At 39.5% G+C, this 26,078-nt stretch overlaps 1 protein-coding gene across 2 annotated transcripts in view; it reads left to right on the plus strand.

Moving 5' to 3' along the window:
* The first annotated feature begins 1,106 nt into the window (after nucleotides 1–1,106).
* Nucleotides 1,107–26,078, plus strand: part of LOC119879025 (armadillo repeat-containing protein 4-like) — a 47,785-nt gene continuing 22,813 nt past the window's right edge. The window contains exons 1-2 of one of the 2 annotated variants that reach the window (XM_038589505.1): nucleotides 1,107–1,213; nucleotides 23,140–23,400. In XM_038589505.1, coding sequence (XP_038445433.1) covers nucleotides 23,177–23,400 — 224 coding nt within the window. In that variant the 5' untranslated portion in view covers nucleotides 1,107–1,213; nucleotides 23,140–23,176. Of the gene's footprint in view, nucleotides 1,214–19,110; nucleotides 19,175–23,139; nucleotides 23,401–26,078 lie in introns of those variants that run through there. The other variant, XM_038589504.1, reaches the window with a different exon arrangement.

Below are 26,078 nucleotides of genomic sequence, written 5' to 3' on the forward strand. Positions count from 1 at the left end.
TGGGGTTTAATCCTGGTCTTTCATTGGGAACATGTTTATCTGTTTCCTCATGTTGCCTGACTTTGTATGTATGTATGTCTTTGTGTTAGGTGAAACAGCTATCTCTTCTAGTCCTGAAGGTGTGGCTGTGTGTGGGTGAACATTTTTGTTTATAGTAGCCTTGCTTCAGTGTTTGGTTGTCTCTCATACTGTTTCCCCAATTATTCTAGACCTGTGGGGCTCACAAACACAATCCACCCTGGCCCCAGAGTCTCATATTCAGTAGGCATCCCCTGTGTGGGTTGCATGTACCTGCTGGCTTGGAGGCCTCTGGCAGTGGGAGTGTAACTAGAGGTCAGGGCACTGGCCTCCTGCTTCTGGCAGGGCCGTGGCAGCAGTATGGAGGGGGAAGGAGGTACTAGAAGGTTATGGGAATGCAAAAATAGCTCCTGCCAGCATTGGCAGTAGCAAGGTAGAGAAAGCGTAAATATGGCACCCTCCGGTATCTTTTGTCTTTGGAGGGAATCTGAGTGGGCTTTTGCCCTTCTGGTAGATGCTTTAAGATTAGCAAATGGAACCCCTTCACATCTGGTCTAGGCTCCTTTCAAACTGGTGCTTTTGTACTGGGTCCTGAGGCAAATGAGTCTGATTGTGAGCCCTGTAAAAGCAGAGCCTGCACTCAGTACAGCCCTAGGAGTCTCCTGGACGGAAGCTCCACTGGTTTCCAAAGCCAGGTGCTTTGGGGGCTGTCTGTCTGGTGCATCTCCCATGGGTCATGGTGCCTGATGAGTAGTACAGATTCCCTCCCTCAGGGAGGGGTTCTGTATTTGTGCAACCCCTCCTCCATAGGTCGTTGCATGGGGGGAGGTGAGGTTTTCGGCAAAAATACAACTACATCTGTCTCTCCTCCCTGTCTGTTTAATTCTTCGTTGTGGAGTAGCTGTCCTGCTCAGAGATAATTGTTTTATATGTAGCTGTAGATATATTGTGTCTGTTGAGGGAAAGGATTTCAGAAGTTTTTATGTGACTATCTTGAATGATCTCCCTGTTTGCCTGTGTTCTTTTTTTTTTTTTTTTTAGATTTTATTTATTTAGTCGTGAGAGAGGCAGACACACAGGCAGAGGGAGAAGCAGGCTCCAAGCAGGGAGCCCAACAAGGGACTTGATCCCAGGACCTCGACCCAGGCCACCTGCGTCTTCTTGAATGGCATTTTTAGTAAGCAAAGAATGCTAGGTAGGCTCTTGTTATCTATCTGTGTATCTATCTATCTATCTATCATCTATCTATCTATCTATCTATCTATCTATCTATCATCTATTTATATTTCAGTATAGTGAAAGATGATGAAATGATTATTCCTAAAATTTCTAGTTAGAGGTCAGCTGTCAGGATCTCTGATTTGAAGTAATCTTTCAAAGCATGTTTTTTTCCTCATGGCTCTTTTTAAAGACTTCAATACATACATAACTTTTTTTCTTTTAAATAAGTTCTGTTTACTTTCTTTTAAAATGTTCGGCCCAAGTGTGGCAGGATACAAAATCAATGCCAGAATTTCAGTGGCATTTCTGTACACTAACAATGAGACTGAAGAAAGAGAAATTACGGAGTCAATCCCTTTTACAATTGCACCCAAAAGCATAAGATGCCTAGGAATAAACCTAACCAAATAGGTAAAGGATGTATACCCTGAAAAACTACAGAACACTTCTGAAAGAAAGTGAGGAAGACACAAAGTGATGGAAAAATACTCCATGCTCAAGGATTGGAAGAATTAATATTGTGAAAATGTCAGTGATCACCCAAGGCAATTTACACGTTTATTTTTATTTATTTTTAATTTTTATTTACTTATGATAGTCACAGAGAGAGAGAGAGAGAGGCAAAGACACAGGCAGAGGGAGAAGCAGGCTCCATGCACCGGGAGCCCGATCCCGGGTCTCCAGGATCACGCCCTGGGCCAAAGGCAGGTGCTAAACCGCTGCGCCACCCAGGGATCCCAATTTACACGTTTAATACAATCCCTATCAAAATGCCATGGACTTCTTCAGAGAGTTGGAACAAATTATTATAAGATTTGTGTGCGGGATCCCTGGGTGGCGCAGCGGTTTTGGCGCCTATCTTTGGCCCAGGGCGCGATCCTGGAGACCCGGGATCGAATCCCACATCGGGCTCCCAAGGCATGGAGCCTGCTCCTCCCTCTGCCTGTGTCTCCGCCTCTCTCTCTCTCTCTCTCTGTGGTGACTATCATAAATAATAAATAAAAAAATTAAAAAAAAAAAAAAGATTTGTGTGGAATCTGAAAAAACCCCAAATAGCCAGGGGAATCTTAAAAAAGAAAACCATAGCCATGGGCATCACAATGCCAGATTTCAGGTTGTACTACAAAGCCGTGGTCATCAAGACAGTGTGGTACTGGCACAAAAACAGACACATAGATCAATGGAACAGAAATGAGAATCCAGAAGTGGACCCTCAACTTTATGGTCAACTAATATTTGACAAAGGAGGAAAGACTATCCACTGGAAAAAAGACAGTCTCTTCAGTAAATGGTGCTGGAAAATTGGACATCCACATGCAGAAGAATGAAACTAGACCACTCTCTTGCACCATATACAAAGATAAAATGATGAAAGATCTAAATGTGAAACAAGAATCCATCAAAATCCTAGAGGAAAACATAGGCAACTCCCTTTTCGAACTTGGCCACAGTAACTTCTTGCAAGATACATCCATGAAGGCAAGAGAAACAAAAGCAAAAATGAACTATGGGGACTTCATCAAGGTAAGAAGCTTTTGCACAGCAAAAGATACAGTCAACAAAACTAAAAGACAACTACAGAATGGCAGAAGATATTGGCAAATGACTTCTCAGTTAAAGGCCTAGTATCCAAGATCTGTAAAGAACTTCTTAAACTCAACAGCAAAGAAACAAACAATCCAATCAAGATACGGGCAAAAGACATGAACAGAAATCTCACAGAGGAAGACACAGACATGGCCAAGAAGCACATGAGAAAATGCTCCGCATCACTGGCCATCAGAGAAATACAAATCAAAACCACAATGAGATACCACCTCACACCAGTGAGAATGGGGAAGATTAACAAGGCAGGAAACCACAAAAGTGGAGAGGATGCGGAGAAAAGGGAACCCTCTTGCACTGTTGGTAGGAATGTGCAATGGTGCAGCCACCCTGGAAAACTGTGTGGAGGTTCCTCAAGAGTTAAAAATAGACCTGCCCTAGGACCCAGCAATTGCACTGCTAGGGATTTATCCCAAAGATACAAATGCAATGAAACGCCAGGACACTTGCACCTCGATGTTTCTAGCAGCGGTGTCCACAATAGCTAAACTGTGGAAGGAGCCTCGGTGTCCATCGAAAGATGAATGGGTAAAGAAGATGTGGTTTATGTATACAATGGAATATTACTCAGCCATTAGAAATGACCAATACCCATCATTTGTTTCGACGTGGATGGACCTGGAGGGTATTATGCTGTGTGAAATAAGTCCATCGGAGAAGGACAAACATTTTATGGTCTCATTCATTTGGGGAATATAAAAATAATGAAAGGGATTAAAGGGGAAAGAAAAAATGAGTGGGAAATATCAGAAAGGGAGACAGAACATGACAGACTCCTAACTCTGGGAAACGAACTAGGGGTAGTTGAAGGGGAGGTGGGTGGCAGGTGGGGGTAACTGGGTGGCGGGCACTGATGGGGGCACTTACTTGATGGGATGAGCACTGAGTGTTATTCTGTATGGTGGCAAATTGAGCACCAATAAAAAATAAATTTATTAAAAAAAAATGTTTGGCCAACATTCAAATTGTTTATACCATAGGCTCATCTTAAGAAACCTGGTTAACCTTTATTTCCAACATCAAAAGCATGAAGTTCCATTCTTAAAGCAGTAGATTCGAAAGAAGAAAGGTTTTGACTATATCACTGCAATATTGCCACTTGCAGAAGCCCTTTGAAGTAACTAGAATGGACTTTATTGGCCTTGCCAATGTCCTACAAATGTTTTGTTTTCATATTTCATTTAAAACATGAATTATTTTTCCCTTTTGATGTTGAGTGTATTTCATCATGGAAAATCAGCATCTTCAACTTGCTCTTTTTTCTTCAAATGGCTTCCAAAATGAGGTATACTCTGGAGTTTTGAATGGATCATGTTTTTATTTTTACAGTTCTCTTCCATAGCAAATCAAGCTCATTAGGTATGTGGCTGACCGCAAGCTGTTCTGTGTGAACAGAAAGCAGCGTGTGATTTGGCATTTGGATACAACTTTTGTTGGGGGGAGATCAGTACATAGAGCTTCATTCTTAAATTAAACCAGGACACTTGTTCTTGTCCTTGTTACTGCTCCTCAAGTATTTATGAATGAAGCAAAAAGTCGTCTTCATGTAATAATGGGTTTTCATTTTTATTTAATTTTTATTTAATTTTTAAGATTTTATTTATTCATGAGAGACACACAGAGCGAGAGAGAGGCAGAGACACAGGCAGAGGGTGAAGCAGACTCCAAGCAGGGAGCCAGATGTCGGACTCGATCCCCGGTCCCCAGGATCAGGCCCTGGACTGAAGCTGGCGCTAAACTGCAGAGCCACCCGGGCTGCCCTGGATTTTTCATTTTTAAACAGGAAAATCACTTAGTGGCATTTCTCACAGTAGCTCTTAGAGGTGGGCTTTCACTTCTGTTCTATTAATAGTTTTCTTGTAAGGTAAATATCTGCTAGCATACTTACTACATGTTAGCCAGTGACTCTGCTACATTGCGTACTCTTGCTATTACAAAAAGCCCAACCGTCATTTCTCCTTTTGTTGAGTTTTTCAAATGAATGGCTTTATTTATTACAGTGGGTAATAGCAGTAGACTTTCCTGCAGTGACTGTACTGTACTGTATGTATTCAATAAATACTGTTAATTGGTGACAGAAATTTATACACAAAAGAAGCAGGTGAATCAGACTAGACCAGATCTAGAGGGAGATACAGAAGCAAATTCTCTATTTGTTACCCTGTCGTCTGTTAGATTTAATATATTATTCTGAGTGAAGTAAGTCAGTCGGAGAGGGACAAACATCATATGGTCTCATTCATTCGGGGAATATAAAAACTAGTGAAAGGGATTCAAGGGGACAGGAAAGAAAATGAGTGGGAAATATCAGTGAGGGTGACAGCACATAAGAGACACCTAACTCTGGGAAACGAACAAGGGGTGGTGGAAGGGGAGGTCGGCCGGGGTTGGGGTGACAGGGTGACTGGCACTGAGGGGGGCACTTGACGGGATGAGCATCGGGTGTTGTAGTATATGTTGGCCAATCGAAGCCCAATAACAAATATACAAAAAATAAGGGAAAAGAATTAAAATAGATAAAAATAAACTTCATTTAAAAAGGTTTAATATATCATCTTATTGTGATTATTATCTTAGTCTTTACAGAAATGCCATGTAAACAAGTTGCTGAATATGTTGTGTCTCATGGCATTGTACAGAACTTTGTATGTGCAACAGTCCTCTCATACAGGAATTCTGCCAATAATTTTCATTCATTATGTAGTTTTTGTCTTTCATTTTGAGACTCATTGTATAATCTTAATGGCAGTGGTGTGATTTCTCTTTTAGCTGTAAGGAGTACAATGTTTCATAATGTACATGTAGTTGGCTTTTATTTTCAGTTTTTCTTTAAGGTAAGATACATGTATAAAGTTTGCCATTTTTACCATGTTAACGTACAATGTAATGGCATTAGGTATATTCAGAATGTCGTGCAAACGTCACCACTCTCTATTTCCAAAACCTTCTCATCACTCTACACAGAAACTCTGTGGCTGTTAAGCGCTACCTTCCCTTGTTGCCCACCCCCAGCTCCCAGCAACCACCATTCTACGCTTTGTCTCTATATTTTAACTGTTTTACATAGTTCACATAAGTGGAACTATACAGTACTTGCCCTTTTGTAACTATACCACTCCATGCAATGCTTTCAAGGTTTGTCCATGTTGTAGCATGTATCAGAATCTCCTTCTCTTTCATGGTTGAATAACATTGCACTATGTGTATACACTGCATGTTGTTTGTCCATTTGTCTGTTGATGGACACTTGCATGTGTCCACCTTTTGGCTATTGTGAATGGTGCTGCAATGGACATTGCTGTACAACTATCTGTTTTGAGTCCCGATTGCGGTTCTTTTGGGTAGACACTTAGCAGCTGAAATGCCTGCTTATATAGTAATTCTGTTTAGGCTTGTGAGAAGGAACCATCAAAGTGTTTTCCGTGGAGTCTGCACCATTTTACATTCCTACCAGCATTATATGAGGGTTCCAATTTCTCCATATCCTCATCACTACCTGTTACACTGAGTAATTTTTGATTATAGCCATTCTCGTGGGCATGAAGTGGTAGTTCATTGTGGTTTTGATTTGCATTTCCCTAATGACTAATGATGTTGAGCATGTTTTCGGGTAGTCTTTGGCGATCTGATTGCCTTTTTGTTGTTGAGTTTGGCATTTTTTATATATTTTAGATATTAAACCCTTATCATATTTTCGCCTTGCAAATATTTTTTCCCCTTGTGTAGGCTATCATTTCACTTGTCTGATAGTATCCTTTGTACAAAAGTTCTAATTTCTATAAAGATCAGTGTCCATTTTATCTTGTGCTGCTTATGCTCTTGGTAGCATATCTAAGAATCTCTTTGCAAACCCAAGGTTATGAGGATTTACCCCTTGATTTAAAATTTGAGCTAATTTTTTGTGTATGGTGTGAGATAGGGATCTAAGAATCTACATTCTTGTGCATGTAGGAATCCAGTTGTCCTGTATAGTCTATTTTGTTTTCATCTCTATTTTTAGTGGCTATCAGTTTTTATCCTAGAAAGCGTTAGTTTGTGCTTTCTCTGGAAACAGTTTATTGGCAAAAGGTCGATGTCCTTAATTTAAAAATTATTGGAGAAATTTGGTGGCTTCATGACACTTTATAACGGAATTTCTTAAATGACAAAGCCCTGGAGGTGGGGGAAATTAGCTCTCAGGATAAAGAAAACCTAATTCTTATTATTGTACTTTGTATTCTGACACTGTTTGGGTGGCTTATTATTTTTTTTTTGGTTGTTTTTGTGAGATAAATGCATTTTCAGTTCCACTTCTGGCATAGCTAGATTCACTCTCAGTGAAGGTCGGAACCCTGTTAGCTTTCTCTGTTGATGTTGTTATTCTGTGGTCCATTTATCTAGTAATAATACATAGTAGGAAAAGGCCAGTTACAATTAATCTGCATTAAACAGGTACGAAAAGAGCAAGAAAATGGTGGGGGAAGTGAACAGAACTTTATGTAGGAACAGGAAATATAAAATGTGACCACATTTGAAATGTAATTAAGAATATTGTAGGTTACAGTTGTAACTGCTAATTCTTAGCATGGATGCATTGTATCCTGCTGAATTTTCCTTGTTGGCATAATATTGCTGCCAACATTTTATAATAGCACTTTGACTTTTCCAGTTAAAAGGGCAGTTTAACAAAAATATTTGAAGACTTTAGTTTCTCCAGTAGTATTTGGTTTTTGTTCATTTTTAAAGTTCGGTATTCAGATTGTTCCCTTTCAAAGTGGGGAGTTTTGTCAGATATGTTACATTTTTCTCAGTTGCTGACTAGCAGACCTCTTTCAGAGGCTTGTTTACCACCAGCATCACTTCGTCATCATTTTCATCAGCCCTGTGAAGTCCTGTATTTTTGCAGTCATGTTAATGGCATCCAAGGTAAAAACCAATGACAGCATAGAGGGCATGTATTAGGTGGGAAGAAATGTTTAAATGAGGGCTGGTATGAACATTGTCAGTTTATTGGTGAATATCATAATGTCTATATTCCTGTAACCTTGGATTGTTTGGGAATTAGATCCTAAATATTCAGAAGATAGGAACCTCTATGTTTATATTAGTATTTTCTTTATTTTCCCAACATTTGTTAGAGAGGGAGAGAGAGAGGAGAGGGGTAGAAGGAGGAGAGAGAATCTCAAGCAGATTCCACACTGAGTCCAGAGCCCAACATGGGGCTCAATCTCATGACCCAAAGACCATGACCTGAGCCAAGATCAAGAGTTGGATGCTTAATCAAGTCAGCCACCCAGACACCTCTGTATTGCTATATTCAATGACTAGGCTTTTATGAACTAATTTGAAGTCTTTTACCTATCTTAGTTAATTGAATATATGACTTGAGATAATTATAGTTGTATAGTAGAAATTTTCCAAACACAATGGTGATAAGCAATGCTGCGATATTATTATAGCTAAAATTGGTAGAGATTCCAGTGTTCACACATTCATTCTTCATTCAGCGAATATTTACGGAGCCACCTACTGTGGCAAGCCCTGTGCTAAGACAGTTGGAATTCAGCAGTGAGTGACATAGATAAATGTCTTTGCCCCCTTGTGGCTGGTATTTGACTAGGAAAGACTGAACCATAGACAAGACAAATGATGTATCCATCACAGGTTGTGATAAGCACCAAGAAACCTCAAGTGGCTGAGGGGCTGTGTGGAGATTTTAGGAAGGGAGACCAGGGGACCCCACTAAGATGCCATTTGGGGAAAGTCCTGTGTGAGCAGGCCTCTAATTTTTCTAATTTTCTCTAATTTTGAGTGGCATCCATGTGCACAGAGTGTGTCTTTGTCCTTCCTTGTGTGTGGGCCTGTCTTCTCCCAAGAATGTGTGAATAGGGAGTGACTGACTCTTGGCTTCCTTTTTTTTTTTTTTTTTCCTGGCTTCCATATGGTATCTCCTCTTTTCTGTCCCTGCACACCTTGGCGGTTTTTTGTTTGTTTTTGTGTTTCAGACTTTTCAGTCACATTCTTTTTTTTTAATAAATTTATTTTTTATTGGTGTTCAATTTGCCAACATATAGAATAACACCCAGTGCTCATCCCATCAAGTGCCCCCCTCAGTGCCCGTCACCCAGTCACCCCCCACCCCCCCACCTCTACTTCCACCACCCCTAGTTCGTTTCCCAGAGTTAGGAGTCTCTCATGGTCTGTCTCCCTTTCTGATATTTCCCACTCATTTTTTTCTCCTTTCCCCTTTATTCCCTTTCACTATTTTTTATATTCCCCAAATGAATGAGACCATATAATGTTTGTCCTTCTCCAATTGACTTATTTCACACAGCATAATACCCTCCAGTTCCATCCACATCGAAGCAAATGGTGGGTATTGGTCATTTCTAATGGCTGAGTAATATTCCATTGTATACATAAACCACATCTTCTTTATCCATTCATCTGTCAATGGACACCGAGGCTCCTTCCACAGTTTGGCTATTGTGGACATTGCTGCTAGAAACATCGGGGTGCAGGTGTCCCGGCGTTTCATTGCATCTGTATCTTTGGGGTAAATCCCCAGCAGTGCAATTGCTGGGTCGTAGGGCAGGTCTATTTTTAACTGTTTGAGGAACCTCCACACCATTTTCCAGAGTGGCTGCACCAAGTTCACATTCCCACCAACAGTGTAAGAGGGTTCCCCTTTCTCCACATCCTCTCCAACATTTGTTGTTTCCTATCTTGTTAATGTTCCCCATTCTCACTGGTGTCAGGTGGTATCTCATTGTGGTTTTGATTCGTATTTCCCTGATGGCAAGTGATGCAGAGCATTTTCTCATGTGCATGTTGGCCATGTCTACGTCTTCCTCTGTAAAATTTCTGTTCATGTCTTTTGCCCATTTCATGATTGGATTGTTTGTTTCTTTGATGTTGAGTTTAATAAGTTCTTTATAGATCTTGGAAACTAGCCCTTTATCTGATACGTCATTTGCAAATATCTTCTCCCATTCTGTAGGTTGTCTTTTAGTTTTGTCGACTGTATCCTTTGCTGTGCAAAAGCTTCTTATCTTGATGAAGTCCCAATAGTTCATTTTTGCTTTTGTTTCTCTTGCCTTCGTGGATGTATCTTGCAAGAAGTTACGTGGCCAAGTTCAAAAAGAGTGTTGCCTGTGTTCTTCTCTAAGATTTTGATGGAATCTTGTCTCACATTTAGATCTTTCATCCATTTTGAGTTTATCTTTGTGTATGGTGCAAGAGAGTGGTCTAGTTTCATTCTCAGTCACATTCTTCTAATCCTAAAATTTCTTCACCTAAATTAACCATAAAGTAAGTTTTCTCTCTATCACGTTGTATCTTTCCAGAGTGTGTGAGTATAAGACAGCGTGTCTGTGAATCCACTCAGAGCCTTTGCAGAATTCTGCGAAACACTCTTATGTAAACATTTCCCATGGTTTTGAACAATGACTGGCATGGTACTTGTCTTGGCAACTTAATTTTTGTTCCATCTTCACAGGAAACTTTGGAAATGGTAACTTTTTCCCCTTTCCATTCATTTGTTTCACTCTGGAAATGAAAATAATCCATTTCAGAGTGGTGATATGCAAATTACAGATTGACAAAGTGTGGTCAGTAGATTCCAGGAACTAATATTAATGACGTTGAAGTATTGACATAGTTGGAGAAGCTACCTTTAAAAGATATATGGCAATGAAATACTGTTAAAGGTACCCTTGGGTTATAATAGACTCCAAGTCTGAGAACAGATTCCCTTTTAGTTAATACAGTATTCACTGGGATCCCTGGGTGGCGCAGCGGTTTGGCGCCTGCCTTTGGCCCAGGGCGCGATCCTGGAGACCCGGGATCGAATCCCACATCAGGCTCCCGGTGCATGGAGCCTGCTTCTCCCTCTGCCTATGTCTCTGCCTCTCTCTCTCTCTCTCTCTGTGACTATCATAAATAAATAAAAATTTAAAAAAAAATACAGTATTCACTATTTTCTGTATAAGAATAGGTTCTTTAAGGGACTTACTCCCTTTTATTTTCACCTTTGGAAACCATTGTCGTTGATGAGTATGTTATGAACATCCCCTCATATGCCAGAAAGTGAGAATTTCCTTTAAGCGTGTAAAGACAGACCACCATGGATGAAAACCTAACTTAGTAGAAAGTTGTTTATATTATCCATGGCCAGTGCTTTTGAATTGCATGTTTTCTTTCATCACTATGTGTGATAGCTTTAAAAAAACATGTATATAAATATGCATTAACAATCACTGTGTGTGACATTTAGTTTACCTCTTTAGTGCTGTCTCTAGTTAGAAAATAACAATTAACTTTGATATTATAAATAATATTTAACAAACAACTGATTTTTAGAAAGCTTGTATTTTTTATAGCCATGTATTAGGGCCTGAGAAACTGACAAAACTAGACGATTTGCAGATTTCTGTGTTGTCAAGTGAATAAACACATGAAATCATGTTTATAAATACCCAGATTCATTGCAGATGTTTTTAGTGGACTCTATTTTTAGGCACTACTGGGTTGAACCACACAATATTAATTAGTACCTAGTAAATAGTAATATAAATACTTAGACTAAATGATTCCTATTATTTACAAAGTATACCATTGATTTTTGCAAATGGCTGGTATGTCAGGATGGGTTAGGTTGTGCTTTGGCAGCAAACAATTCCAAGAATAAATGTTCATTTCTGGCTCATGCTCTCTGTCCATTGCACACTGGTGGGGTGCTCAGCTCCATGTCCTCTCTGTCAGGATTGTGCTGGTGGAGGTGCCATTCCCTTGAACATTGGACAGCTTGGGAAAGAGATGTAAGATTCTCTTAAACGCGTCTTCCCGGGAGGGACAAACCTGATGCTTTCTTTTTATGGGTCAGGGCAAGTCATAAGACCCAAACTTACTTCAAGGAGGTGGGGAAGTGCCGTTCTCTTCCTAGGTGCCTGGAAGAGGAGAAGGCACAGAAATATTGTGGGGTTGCACCACTGTTTAACCACAGTTCGAAAATTTTCCAAAGTAAATGAGTGTCATGAAATTTACTACATTATCTACTTTGGTGTAGCAGTTGGGTTGTCAGTTATAATTGATAGTGATGGTTAAAACCATTTACTGTACCCCTAATTTATAGTGTAATCCCCTGGTGTTAGTATCTCTTCCCAGAAAAGTGTGCATTTAACTACACCAATAATTTTTTCTTACAGATTTTATTTATTTGAGAGAGAGAGAGAGAGGGAGAGAGAGAGAAGGGAGCAAACGTGTGCACATGAGCATGAGCTGAGTAAGGGGCAGAGGGAGAAGCAGGGTCCTCGCTGAGCAGGGAGCCCGCACTGGGGCTCCATCTCTGGACCCTGAAATCGTGACCTGAGCAGAAGGCAGACACTGCACCAGCTGAGCCACCCAGGCGCCCCTAATTACAACGGTGATTTATGTTTCAGTCTTGAGTTCCAAGACTGCCACGCGTGCTCTACAATGCAGGCTGGCTTGTATTTGCAAATGTTGCTTAAATCAGTTTGCTTGTTGATAGAAATAAGCTTTCCTATCTCTTATAATAATCTCGGGATTATTGGGCCACTATCCTGGCTACTGTTAATTTTTTAAAAATATTTTATTTATTCATTCATGAGAGAGACACAGAGAGACAGAGACACAGGCAGAGGGAGAAGCAGGCTCCATGCAGGGAGCCCAATGTGGGACTCGATCCCTTGTCCCCAGGATCACAACCTGGGCTGAAGACGGCGCTAAACTGCTGAGCCACCCGGGCTGCCCCTGGCTACTGTTTAATTTGTAGTAATTTCATTTCTTCCTTAGTCTGTCTTTGAGTGTCACACTCATGTTTTTAATTGTAAAGTGTGTAACATAGAATTTACCATAGTGGCCACTGTTAAGCATTCAGTTCAGTAGTATTAAGTATATTCATATTGTTGTGTAACAGATCTCCAGAACTTTTTTTTAATATGGCAAAACTGAAACTCTGTACACATCAAACAACTCCCCGTTTCTCCTGCCCTCCTCACCCTTGGCAACCACCATTCTATTTTCTGTTTCTGTGAGTTTGGCTACTTTTGATACCTTATAAAAATACAGCTACACAGTTTTCTTTTTCTGACTGGCTTATTTCACTTAGTGTAATATTCTCAAGTTTCACTCATGTTATAGCATGTGACAGGATCTCCTCCTTTTTTTTAAGGTGAATGATATTCCATTGTTTGTGTGTGTCTGTGTGTGTGTATAAACCACATTTTGTTTATTCATCTATTGATGGACATTTGATTTGCTTTAACCTCTTGGCTATTGTGAATAATGCTGCAATGAATGTGAATTTGCAAATATCTCTTTGAGCTCCTACTTTCAATTCTTTTGGGTATATAAGCCAAAGTGGAATTGTTCAGGGTCACATGGCAATTTCATTTTTAATTTTCGAGGAACTTTCATACTGTTTTCCATAGTGGCTGGACCACTGTAGATTCTCACCAACAGGGCACAAAGTTCCAGTTTCTTTACATTATTGCCAGCAGTTGTTATTTTTTGTGTTTTGTTTTGTTTTTAGATAGTGGCTATAAGGTGATACCTCTTTGTAATTTTATTTGTACTTTCTTTAATGATTAATGATATTGAACGTCTTTTCATGTGCTCATTGGAGAAATGTCTGTTCAAGTTCTTTGCTCATGTATTTTTGTTGAGTTGTAGGAGCTCTTTACATATTCTGGATAGTAACCCCTTATCAGATATATGATATGCAAATATTTTCTTCCATTCTGTAGGTTGTCTTTTCACTCTGTTGATTGCTTACTTTATTTCCCAGAAGTTTTCAAAGATTTTATGTAGTCCTATTTATTTTTATTTGTTGCCTCTGCTTTTGGTTTCATATCCAAGAAATCATTCCCAAATTCAATGTCTTGAAGCTTACATGTGAGCAGGGAAACCTGTTTTCTTGTTAAGAGTTTTACAGGTCTTATTTCATGTTAATTTTTGTATACAGTATATGGTAAGGATCCAACATAACTCTTTTGCATGTGAATATTCAGTTTTGCCAACACCACTTGTTGAAGTGATTGTCCTTTCCCTATTGAGTAGTTCTGGCACCTTGGTTGAAGATCATTCATCCTGAGAGTGTTTTTTTATTTTTATTTTTATTTTTTTTATGATAGTCACACAGAGAGAGAGAGAGAGAGAGAAAAGCAGAGACACAGGCAGAGGGAGAAGCAGGCTCCATGCACCGGGAGCCCGACGTGGGATTCGATCCTGGGTCTCCAGGATCGCACCCTGGGCCAAAGGCAGGCACCAAACCACTGCGCCACCCAGGGATCCCCCTGAGAGTGTTTTTGAGATTATATGCCAGAGAGTATTTTTCCTGGGTTCTCTATTCTGTTTCGTTGGTCTGTATGTCTGTCTTTATGCCAGTCTATCTGTGTTTTGATTACTGAAGCTTCATAATATGATTTGATATCAGGAACTGTGAAGTCTCAAACTTTTTTCTTCTTTTTCAATATTGTTTTGGGTTTTCAGAGTTTCTTGAGATCCCATTTTAGGGCAGTTTTTCTGTTTCTGCCAAAAATAGGATTTTTGATAAGAGTTATAATGAATCTGTTGATTGCTTTGGGTGCAATGGACATTTTAACAATTTTATTTGCATCTTTAATTTTTTTCAGCAGTGTTTTGCAGTTTTTCACTCTATGGGTCTTTTACTTTGTTAGTTGAGTTTATTCTTAAGTCTCTTATTCTTTTTGACACTTTTGTCAATGCGATTGTTTTCTTATTGTCCTTTTGTTTGTGGTTTGTGTTTGAAAACTCAGTTATTTTATTTTGTGGTGATTTTGTATCCTGCAAGTTTGCTGAATTTGTTTAGTAGTCTAATAATTTGGGTGTGTGTGTGTATGTGTAATCTTTTGGGCTTTGTGCATATAAGATCATGTAGTGTCACCTGTGAGCAGAGATAACTTCTTCTTTCCTAATTTATTTCTTGCCAAATTGCAAAGAAATTTTTACTTCTAGTGCTCTCTTGAATAGCGGTAGTGAGGGTGAACATCAATACTTTGTTCATCTTCGAGGAAAAGCTTTCAGTCTTTTAGCATGGAGTATGATGTTAGCTGTGAACTTTTTATATATGGCCTTTATATATTGAGATAGTTTCCTTCTATTGCTAGTTTATTGCTTTAATTGTGAAAGGTATTTAATTAGTCAAATGGATTGAGATGATCATGTGGTTTTGTTCTTCATTCAGATAACATGATATATCACATTTTGTATGATGAACCATCCTTACATCCGTAGGATAAATTCAACTTGGTAATGGTGTGTAATCCTTTAAATGTGCCATTCAACTCAGTTTGCTAGTATTTTAAAAGGATTTTAAAATTACTGTTCTTCAGGCATATTGGTCTATAGTTTTCTTGTAGTATCTTGTTTTGCTTTGCTATCAGAGGAATGTTGGCCTCAGAATGAGCTTGGAAGTATTCCTTGCTCTTCAAATTTGGGGAAGAATTTGATGAGTTTTGGTGTTAATTCTCTACATGGTTAGTAGAATGCTCTCATGAAGTCATGTGGCCCTGGGCTTTAATATGCTGGAGGTTTTTGATTACTGTTTCATATCCTTATTGGATATTGGTCTGTTCAGATTTTAAATTTAAGCCATTGACTTTGTAGGTTGTTTATTTCTAGGGATTTATCCATTCTACGTTATCAAACTTATTGGTGTATGGTTGTTAAGAGTCTATTATGGTCCTTTTAATTTCTGTGACATCAGTTGTTATGTCTCCTTTTTCATTTCTGATTTTAGTTATTTGAGTCATCTTTTATTCTTAGCCTAGCTAAGGGTTTATTAATTTTGTTGATCTTTTGAAAACAACTTTTGTTTCATTAATTTTTTCTGTTATATCTTTGCTCTAATAATTTCCTTTCTTTGCTAACATTGTTCTTTTTGTAGTTCCTTGAGTTATAAAGTTGGGTTACTGATTTTAGATTTCTCTCTCTCTCTCTTTTTTTTAAATGTGTTTATAGCTATAAACCTCACTCTTAGCACTGCTTTCGTTATATAAGATTTGATACATTGTGTTTTCATTTTTATTTGCCTGAAGATATTTTCTAATTTCCCTTGTGATTTATTCTTTGGCTCACTGGTTGTTTAAATCTGTGTTGCTTAATTTCCACATATTTGTGGATTTTTATTTTTCCTTCTGTTTTTCATTTCTGGTTTCATTCCATTGAGGTCAGAAAAGATACTTGGTGTGAGTTCAGACTTCTTAAATTTGTTAAGACTTGTTTTGTGGTCTAACATGTGGTCTGTCCTGGAAAATGTTCTGTGTGTGCTTGAGAAAAATGTGCATTTTCTTGTTGTTGCATAGAGTCCTCCATGTATGATTGTTTGGTGCATTTAGTCTACAGTATTGTTCAAGTCCTCTGTTATCTCATTGATTTTTGTTTGGTGGTTCTTTCTTTTGAATGAATGACATTGAAGTCTTCTCTTACTGTGTTGATGCCAGTGTTTGCTTCAAAAATTTAAGAGTTCTGATGTCAGGTGTTTACATATTTATAACTGTCAAAGCTTCTTGGTGAATTGACCCTTTTATCATTATATAATGTCCTATTTTGTGTTTTGTTAGTTTTTGACTTCATCTCTTTTGTCTATTAGTATGGCCACCCTGCTCTCTTTTGGTTAACATTTTCATGGGATATCTTTTTTCCATCTTTTCATTTTCAGCTTATGTGTATCATTAGATCTAAAGTTTGTATCTAGTAGACAGCATGTGGTTGGTCTTTTTTTTTTGTATGTTTTTTTATTGGAGTTTGATTTGCCTATATATATATATATATATATATATATATGGCATAACACCCAGTGCTCATGCCATCAAGTGCCCCCCTTAGTGCCTGTCACCCAGTAATCCCACCCTCCCGCCCAACCTGCCTTTCTACCACCCCTTGTTCGTTTCCCAGAGTTAGGTGTCTCCCATGTCCTGTACCCTCACTGATATTTCCCACTCATTTTCTCTCCTTTCCCCTTTATTCCCTTTCACTATTTTTTATATTCCCCAAATGAATGAGACTTGTTTTTTTAAATCCATTCAGCCACTCTGTCTTTTGATTAGGGAGTTTAATCCATTTACATTTAAAGTAATTACTGATAGCAACGCCTGGGTGGCTCAGCGGTTGAGCATCTGCCTTTGGCTCAGGGCATGATCCTGGAGTTCTGGGATCGAGTCCCACATTAGGCTTCCTGCGAGGAGTCTGCTTCTCCCTCTGCCTATGTCTCTGCCTCTCTGTGTCTCTCCTGAATAAATAAATAAAATCTTTAAGAAAAAGTAATTACTGATAAGGATGGTATTTTATTCCCATTTTCTTAATTGTTTTCTGTATGTCTTGTAAGTTTTTTGTCCCTCTTTTCTTTTACTACTGCCTTTTCTTTGTGTTTTAGTGAGTTTTTTTTGGACACATGCCCTTTTAATTACCTTTTGTGTATTTTCTACAGTTTTTTTTTTTTTTTTGTGGTTTCTCTGGGTATTACATAAAATATCTTCATGATTTCAGTTTATTTTAACCTGATGGCTTTAGTTGCATACAAAAACTCTACTCCTTTATGTCTCTGTCCCTCCACCTTCCCTGCTTTGTTAGTGATGTCACAAATTGTGCCTTTTCATATTGTGTGTCTGTTAACATAGATTTATACTTTAATGCTTTTTCCTTTTAAATCCTATAAAAGAATGAAAAATGATTTATGCACCAACGTTAGGGTTCTGTTTTTGGCCTAAGTATTTACCTTTACTGGAGAGCTTTATATTTTCTATGGTTTTGTGTTGTCTAGGGTCCTTTGTTTCATCTCCAAGGGCAATCCTTTAGTATTTTTTGTGTGGCATGTCCAGTGGTGATTGACTCCATCAGCTTTTATCTGGCTGGGAAAGTCTTAACGTCTTCATCTTTATTTTTTTTATTTTATTATTATCTTTTTTATAGTTTTGCCTGTTTTTTTTTTATTTTATTTTAATTTTTTTTTTAATTTATGATAGTCACAGAGAGAGAGAGAGAGAGAGAGAGAGAGAGAGGCAGAGACATAGGCCGAGGGAGAAGCAGGCTCCATGCACCGGGAACCCGATGTGGGATTCGATCCCGCGTCTCCAGGATCGCGCCCTGGGCCAAAGGCAGGCGCCAAACCGCTGCGCCACCCAGGGATCCCTGTCTTCATCTTTAAAGGATGACTTTATAGATACAGTATTCTTGGTAGTTCTTTTCTTTCAGCATATTGAATATACCATACTGCTGCCCTCTGACCTGCAAAATATCTGCAGAGACATTGGCTTTGAATCAACAGAGGTTCTCATTTACATGAGGAGTCCATTTTCTCATGCTACATTCAAGATTGCTTTTTTCCTGTAACTTTTCAGTTTACTATATGTGGTGCTGAAGTGAGCACAGCTTTTCAGTTTCATTATAATGTGTTTCAGTGTTGGTCTCTTTGCATTTACCCTAATTGGAGTTCATTCAGCTTCTTGAATTTATATATCCATTTTTTTTGCCTCAAATTTGGAAAAATTTCAGCCACTATTTCTTTAAATAGGCTCTCTATCTCTTTCCTACTTTTCCTGGGTCTCCCATAATGCATAGATAGACTTTTTGTAGTGTCCTGTATAGCCCATAGACTCTCTTTACTTTCCATCATTCCTTTTTTTTTTCCATTCCTGTGACTCAGTAATTTCACATGATGTTTTCTAGTTTGCTGATTCTTTCTTCTGCTTGATCAAATCTTTTTTTTTTTTTTTTTGCTTGATCAAATCTGAAGTTGAATCTGTTTAGTGCATTTTTCAGTTTAATCATTGTATTCTTCAGCTACAAAGTTTATTTACCTTTTTTAAAAAGTGTTTTTGTGTCAATATTCTTATTTTGTTCATGCATTATTTCCCTGATTTCATTTAGGTATCTTTTGTGTTGTCTTTTAGCATCTTTAGTAGAGCATCTTTAGAATTATTATTTTAAATTACTTCTCAGGTAATTCATAGATCTTCATTTCTTAAGGGTTGGTTGTGGTGCTTTATTTTGCTCGTTTGATGGAACCATCTTTAACTGTTTCCCTTTGGGCCTTTTGATCTTTTGAGATTAGGGCATTTGAAAAGACAATGATCTCTTTTAGTGTGTTATTTTTTTTTTTAAGTTTTTGTTTATTGATTCTTAAGAGACGGGGGGGGGGGGGGGGGGGGGGGGGGGGGGGGGCTCGGGCCTCCCCTCCGCGGGGCGGCGACACTCCGCGTGGCGGGGCGTTGAGTGTTTACCGCGCGCCCTAGCAACTGGCGGGCGCGCGGCTGGCGGCGCGGGGCGCGGGGCGCTGGGCGCAGTGCGGACGCGGAGCGGGGCGCTGCAGGTGAGTGCGGCCGTTGGGCGCAGGGCGGCCGCCGGGGACTCGCCGCCGCCTCTCCGCGCCGGGCCCCGCCGCTCCCGCCCGCCCCGCGCAGGGGTCCTTGCAGCCTAACGCGGCGGGGTTCGAGCAGTGGGGGCCTCTCTCGCCCGCTCCCCTCGTCTCCTCGGGCCGCGGCCCGCCCTGTCCCGGCCCTCTCCCTCCCCTCCCCTCCCCGCAGACCCCCTGCCCGGGCGCCTCCTGCTCCTCGGCTCCCGAGCCGAGCCCCTCTCCGCGGCTCAGGCGACTCCCGGCGCCTCCCCGTCCTCCTACCCTCCGCCCCTGCAGCTCGCCCTCCTTCCACCTACCGTCCTCCTCCCTGCGCCTTCCTGCCGGCGCCCCCTGCCCCCTCACCCCTACAGACTGAGCTCCGGCTCTAACTAACGCCTGTCGCCGTCTGCTCGGTGTTTTCACGCAGGCTTTAAGTGTACGTGGATTCAGGGCCCTGCACATGCCAGTTCTGAAATTCTGATTTTTCTGTAGCTTCATCATTCCCAGAATGGCACGTGTATGCGCCGACTCCCAATCTGTGTTACCAGCCACATTTCTAGATCTCAGCGTGGATGCTCACCTTCCCTTAGCTCTCTTTCTGCTCAAGCGTTACAGAAATTATTCACGGACGGGTTTCATTTTTTTTAATGCTACGGGAAGCTTGCAGCTAATCCTTAAAAAAGAAAAACAAGCTGTGTTACAGTGATTTGATTCGGACAGAAAATGAGTAGAATAATAGACAAAATGAATATAAATGATTTTCCATTTATGAGAACACGTGCACAGAAACTTTTCTCCATTTAATCATTAAACTTTTCAACAGTCGCACCTTAATTCAAAGATACTTACTACATATTCATGTGTATTCGTTGTAACTGTGGTTCTTAGGCCAAAAGGACTCCTGGATTGGCAGTGGGTAGAAACTGGGGAACAGCCTGTTTTGATTAAAAAAAAAAAATTTAGTTTTGTATTTTTACCTGAGTTACACAGACCTTTTTTTTTTTTTTTTAACACCCCTGGGACTAGTGGAATAAATACGGTTCTCCTGCTAAATGAGGCTATTAGAAATGTCCTAGACTTAACATGAAAAGCTTTAGATTACACTGTTTTCTTTTTGTAATTTATTCACTTACGCCTACAAAGTACTTCTTTCTCTTTCTCTGTCCGTCTCTCTTTTTTTTAAAAAAAGATGTTATTCATGAGAGACACAGAGAGAGGCAGGCTCCTCACAAGGAACTGGATGCAGGATTCGATTCCAGACCCAGGATCATGCCCTGAGCCAAAGGCAGACGCTCAACAGCTGAGCTGCCCAGGCTGTCCCTCTTTCTTTCTCTCTCTGCTCTCACTCTCATTTTTAAAGGCTTTTTCTACCTATCTTGTTCAAGATTTTGATACACTTTTCCCCCCTAATAATATTTTTTGCCTTCTGGGTTGTCCCAGACCCTCCTGAAATTTTCTTAGACCTCAAATCAAGCCTGTTCATTGTTGCAGCTCCTGCCTTTCCAGATTTAGAAAAACAATTTGAAGAGATACAAACGTGTTATTTTTGTATAGACATTTATCATGATGAAGACCTTTTTGCATTTCTTAGCTCTTTTTAAAGTGTCTTTCAGGAAGTTGCTGTATGGGGTGTTGACTGCTGCTACAGTCTTATATAATCTATGTATGTCCACATTTTCCTTTTAAAAAGTACAAGAAGGAAATGATACACATGTTGTAGTTTTATAAGACCACTGAAACAAGTGGTATGCTTAAGATTAAAAATAAATTGTGCACATAAGACTTTCTATATGCGATAAAGCTGTTTGCACTTATTCTTAGCTTGCACTTACTCTCTTAATACTGGCAAACTCAACAGTGTTACTGATGTAAGCATCAGTACAGGCTTACATGTTTGGAATCAAGCAATAGAAACAAACTACTAGAATACTAAAATAAATGCACACAAAAAAATCTGTACCCTAATTGTATATATTTTATAATTGTATGTATTTGTATATATAAGTATATACACAGATATAAAAATATATATACCTATTTATGTACACATATATCAGCCATTCTTAGCCCTGAGAACTATCATTTTTTATAACAAATATTTTGTAATGCCTTCTTTGCTACTCCAAAATCAAAATCCTAGGTAGTAATTCTACATGTGTGCATAGTTTAAATGTAGGATAGGATATCTTTAAATGTAGATAGGATATCTAGATCAGTGGCTCTCAGTGAGGCAGTACTCATAACTCAGAAGTATTATTAACCATATTTCATTATCAAAATGATATTGGCTACTTCCTGGGACCCCAGGATCATAGCCTGAGCCCAAAGGCAGACACTCAACCACTGAGCCACCCAGGTGCCCTGATGTCTGACATTCTTGGTCCTCATCACTAAATCCCAATGATGTCCCCTAACTGTAAAATAAAGGAAAATTAAAAGGTAAATAATTGCAATACAGTAATAGTATGTAAATGCTCAGGTACCACTACACTAGAATATGTAGTGAAGTAGTCAGGTGCTCCAGCCTTACATAGAATTATATACTGTGAATGCAGTAGCTCCAAATGCAGGCTGATGTAAACACATCATTGAAACTTAAATTGTGTGACCAGCATGGCCATCAATGGTGTGATTTTCCAAAATACTGAGCTCTTGGTAGACTTCCATATAAGACAGAATATATACAACCTTCCTTTGACTTACATGATAGTTGCAATCCTGGAAAATTCAGTGTATGTCAAAACTGTGGAAAAATTACTTTGTAAAGTGGAGTTAGATTCTTAGCGCAGGTATTACTTATCTGAAGTTTTTCGCCCACCAGATGCCTAAAGAGTGTAGTATAATTCTGTCTGGGGACTGTTGTGCACATTGCAGGACATCAGACATTATTTTTTAAGAGTTTATTTATTTATGAGAGACAGAGAGAGGCAGAGACGTAGGCAGAGAGAGAAGCAGGCTCCCTGTGGGGAGCCTGATGCGGGACTCAATCCCAGGACCCGCTCCTGGGACCCCAGGATCACACCCTGAGCCAAAGGCAGACTCAACCACTGAGCCACCCGGGTGCCCTGATGTCTGACATTCTTGGTCCTCATTACTAAATCCCAATGATGTCCCCTTCCTATCATTTTGATAATGAAATATCCTTAATAATATTTCTGAATTATGAGTATTGCCTCATTGAGAGCCACTGATCTAGATATCCTGTTACTAGATTTAGTGCAGTACAAAACCCAAAATCCCCAAGTCATTTTCGAAGGGTCCTGGTACTTCGGAGCTTTAGTAATAATGGGGGAAAGCTAATTCTATTCTATATTTAACTTTATCACCATTCTAATATTCTGGAAGGAAGCCTTTCATGATCCTATTAGTGAAAAATCAAACAAGTATAGACTATCAGGGAAAAAAAAGCCTTAAATGTTCACAGTGAGAACTTGCTTGCTAACTCGGCTTTTACTCAATGTTGCAGATAATGTTCTCTTTTTAAAGAAAGTCAGAATAACAGAGTTCAGTTTGACAGCATGGTTCTAAATTATGCACTGCCCAGCCCAGAAGAGCCTTTGGCTCCAGCAAACCTGTTGGACCAAAGGCCTTGATGCCATCTTCCCCCAGCTCTTCCTTCCACTGTTGGGAGTTTTCTGTTTCTGTTTTCTGCCCAGTTATTTGAGCTTTTCTTTCTGGGGCCCAGGGAAATGAGAAAGTTATTTGCTTAGGGCAAATAGATACTAGAAAATCCAAGTGCCTGTCAGTTTTACTTAGAGCTAGCCCAGTAAAAATGAATATTTCTGTTGCATTAAGGAGCAATTTGATGATGAAAAAAAATTGACCACTAAGATTAAGAAGCAGAATATGTGTTGGATGGCTTAAAGGCTTGAAAGTGAGAACGGTTCCAGGAAAAAGGTGATTGCCATCCTGTGTTTCTAACTGTTTCCACTCTGATGCAGGGTGTGTGGTGAGCTCAGATCTGAGCATTGACTGAGCATGGGGGTGGCTCTGACAAGGTCTGCACAGTGGACTGCTGCTGGATATGGGACCAGAACCCTGGAAATTACTCCACTGAATGAAGTGATATTGAAAGAAATTGCGATGTTTGTGGAGAGTTTTATCTACAAACATCCTCAAGAAGCAAAATATGTTTTTGTAGAACCACTTGAATGGAAAACAAACTTGGACCCCTCAGCATTTGAATCAGGATATATTGTCAGGTAAGCTGGTAAAGAGCTTCTAGAGTTTAATGTCTTTATTGTACATATTTTGATAAATGAGTTGTAGGTTTTGGGCAAGTAATTTAACATCTGTGAATCTCAGAAATATTCTGACCCAGGAATTGCAATCAGGAGGCACTCTGCTGAAATCTGGGAACATTCTGTTTAGCACAACAAAATTATGTATGTATGTATGTATGTATGTATGTATGTATTTATGAGAGAGAGAGAGAGAGAAGATGAGCAGGGGCAGGGGCAGAGGGAGAAGCAGACTCCTGGCTGGGTAGGGAGCCAGCCAGACACTGAGCTCTATCCCAGGACCCTGAGATCATGACTTGAGCCAAAGGCAGACCCTTAACCGACTGAGCCACCCAGGCGCCCCTAATTATTTCTTTCTTTCTTTCTTTCTTTCTTTCTTTCTTTCTTTCTTTCTTTCTTTCTTTCTTTCTTTCTTTCTTTCTTTCTATCTATCTATCTATCTATCTATCTATCTATCTATCTATCTATCTATCTAGATTTTATTTATTCATGAGAGACACAGAGAGAGAGGCAGAGATACAGGCAGAGGGAGAAGCAGGCTCCCTACAGAGAGCCTGTTGTGAGACTCAATCCCAGGACCCTGGGATCATGACCTGAGCTGAAGGCAGATGCTCAACCACTGAGCCACCCAGGTGCCCTGGCACTCCTAATTTTTAAATTTTGATTTGAATTTCTTTTGATAGGGGATGCATTCTTGAGTTCACCACACTCCAACAATTGTTGTTGCTTTATGTTTGGGCTTTCCACTCATCTATACAACCCTACAGGTGTCAGTAGGCATTGGTTTTGTGACCTCTGCTATAGGCAAAATCCCTTCTGGTATTAAAATCTATTAATTCCTGGGGAGTGGTAAATTTCCCTCAATATATGGGAGAGGCTAATTAGCAATTAGCATTGTCCTGAAATGAGAACCTTCCAAATCTGAGATTTAAGAAAAACCTACCTCTACCTCAAACAGGGAGCTGTCAACTTAGCTCTAGAGAGCTTAGATAAAAAATATATATGTATTTATATAAATGTAATCATAATTATATAGGAGTAATTGACATTTGCATATGTAAATCTTTTTTGTTGTTTTGGTCAGCTTCAGTTTATTTTCCACTTTCAGGCATCGGGATCCTCTTTTCTGCCACCGTGTTCCTCCTTAATTTTGCATATGAACTTTTAAAGTGTGACATTATCAAAGACAGGTCACTAATCAGTCAAATCTTCTTATAGATGCCTTTTCCACTTTTTCCCTTTGGGATTATTTGTGAGAATAAACTCTGAATTTCATTTTTAGTACTGAAAAACCTTTTTTGAACTGTATTTCAGGAGTGTTTGGTTCTGTTGTCATGCTCTACCTTCTCTCTGAATTTCCTGAAGCCTTTTTCTAAAATTGTATTTTATTTCTAACTCTGCCTATGGTCACTTCCTCCCAAAGTGCTTGTCATTATTCATTGCTCCCACTTAAGTTCAGTGTAGTGTCACATGTTGTTTTTTCTAACCTTTGAAAGATGAACTCATCTGCAAAACCATATAGTTCAAAAACATATGAACTACTTAGTACAGAGATGGATTTAAAGCAGATGTCATAAGAGTATCAAGAGCCTCATTGTATCTTACCTCTATTTATTTTGTGTTCCAAGGACAAACATGACCACATCTGCAACCTACTTAGGTGGGCTGTTACACATACCTCAATCATATCACTGTTTCTCTTTCTTTATCCTTATCCAATTGCTTTTTGCTCTATTTCCATTCTTATACCTCTGTATACAGTCTTTTTTTTTTTTTCATACAGTCTTTATGCATAGAGGTCCCTCTTAAGCAGGAAGTCTCAACATTTTGGCACATATATGTTTTGAACCAACTACCTCTTGATTGTCTTCCTTCTGTCAAATTTACTGGACACCTTTTCCTTGGGCCAGTTTTTCTATCCATTATTCTTATTTCTGACTTTTATTGGTGATATCTTTGATGTCGGAAGGGAAAAGAGGGTCTGAAAGTAGCATTTGTTGTAGTTGAAGGAAACCATGCCATTGTGGCTGGATGAAAACCAGGTGGGTACTGATAGTCCTGAAGAAGGCAAAGGATACAGCTGAGATTTTGGTAGTTATGGAAAATTCTAAATGTTTACACATCCAAGTCTTGACCACTCCCCTTGCTCTACCCCCACCCCCCCAAACCAAAGAACTGTCAGCAACCCATAGCCACTTGGTATGCTGTGTCCACCAACATAACAAAAGTGATATAGACCAGAGATGCCCTCAATGGCTGGAAGAACATACCATTAAAAGAGTCCCGGCTACCTCATTCTTTGTCCTTTTGTACACATGCACTGTTCTTGCTTAGGCTGCTGGCCCTTAGGACACCTTTTATTCATTTATTTAAAGGGTGGAGGGTCAACTGCTGTCCTTTCAGATAGGATTCAGCTCTGTAAGTCCACATAAATATGGATACCTAAGTCATCATAAAGGCTTTGAGTTTGGAGCCTCTGGATGCATTTCTACCAAACCACAATATTATTGGATGTTTTAGGATATTTCTTCTTCCTCTTGGGACTATATGTTCTCTCAGCCTTTTGTTCCAAAACAAGTCAGTTTTATTTACATGGAAAGTCTGTTGAAGTAAGTAAGCTACCCTCTTTTGTTGATCTC

This window comes from Canis lupus, unplaced genomic scaffold (genome assembly GCF_011100685.1).
Source record: "Canis lupus familiaris isolate Mischka breed German Shepherd unplaced genomic scaffold, alternate assembly UU_Cfam_GSD_1.0 chrUn_S2203H2403, whole genome shotgun sequence".
NCBI lineage: Eukaryota > Metazoa > Chordata > Mammalia > Carnivora > Canidae > Canis > Canis lupus.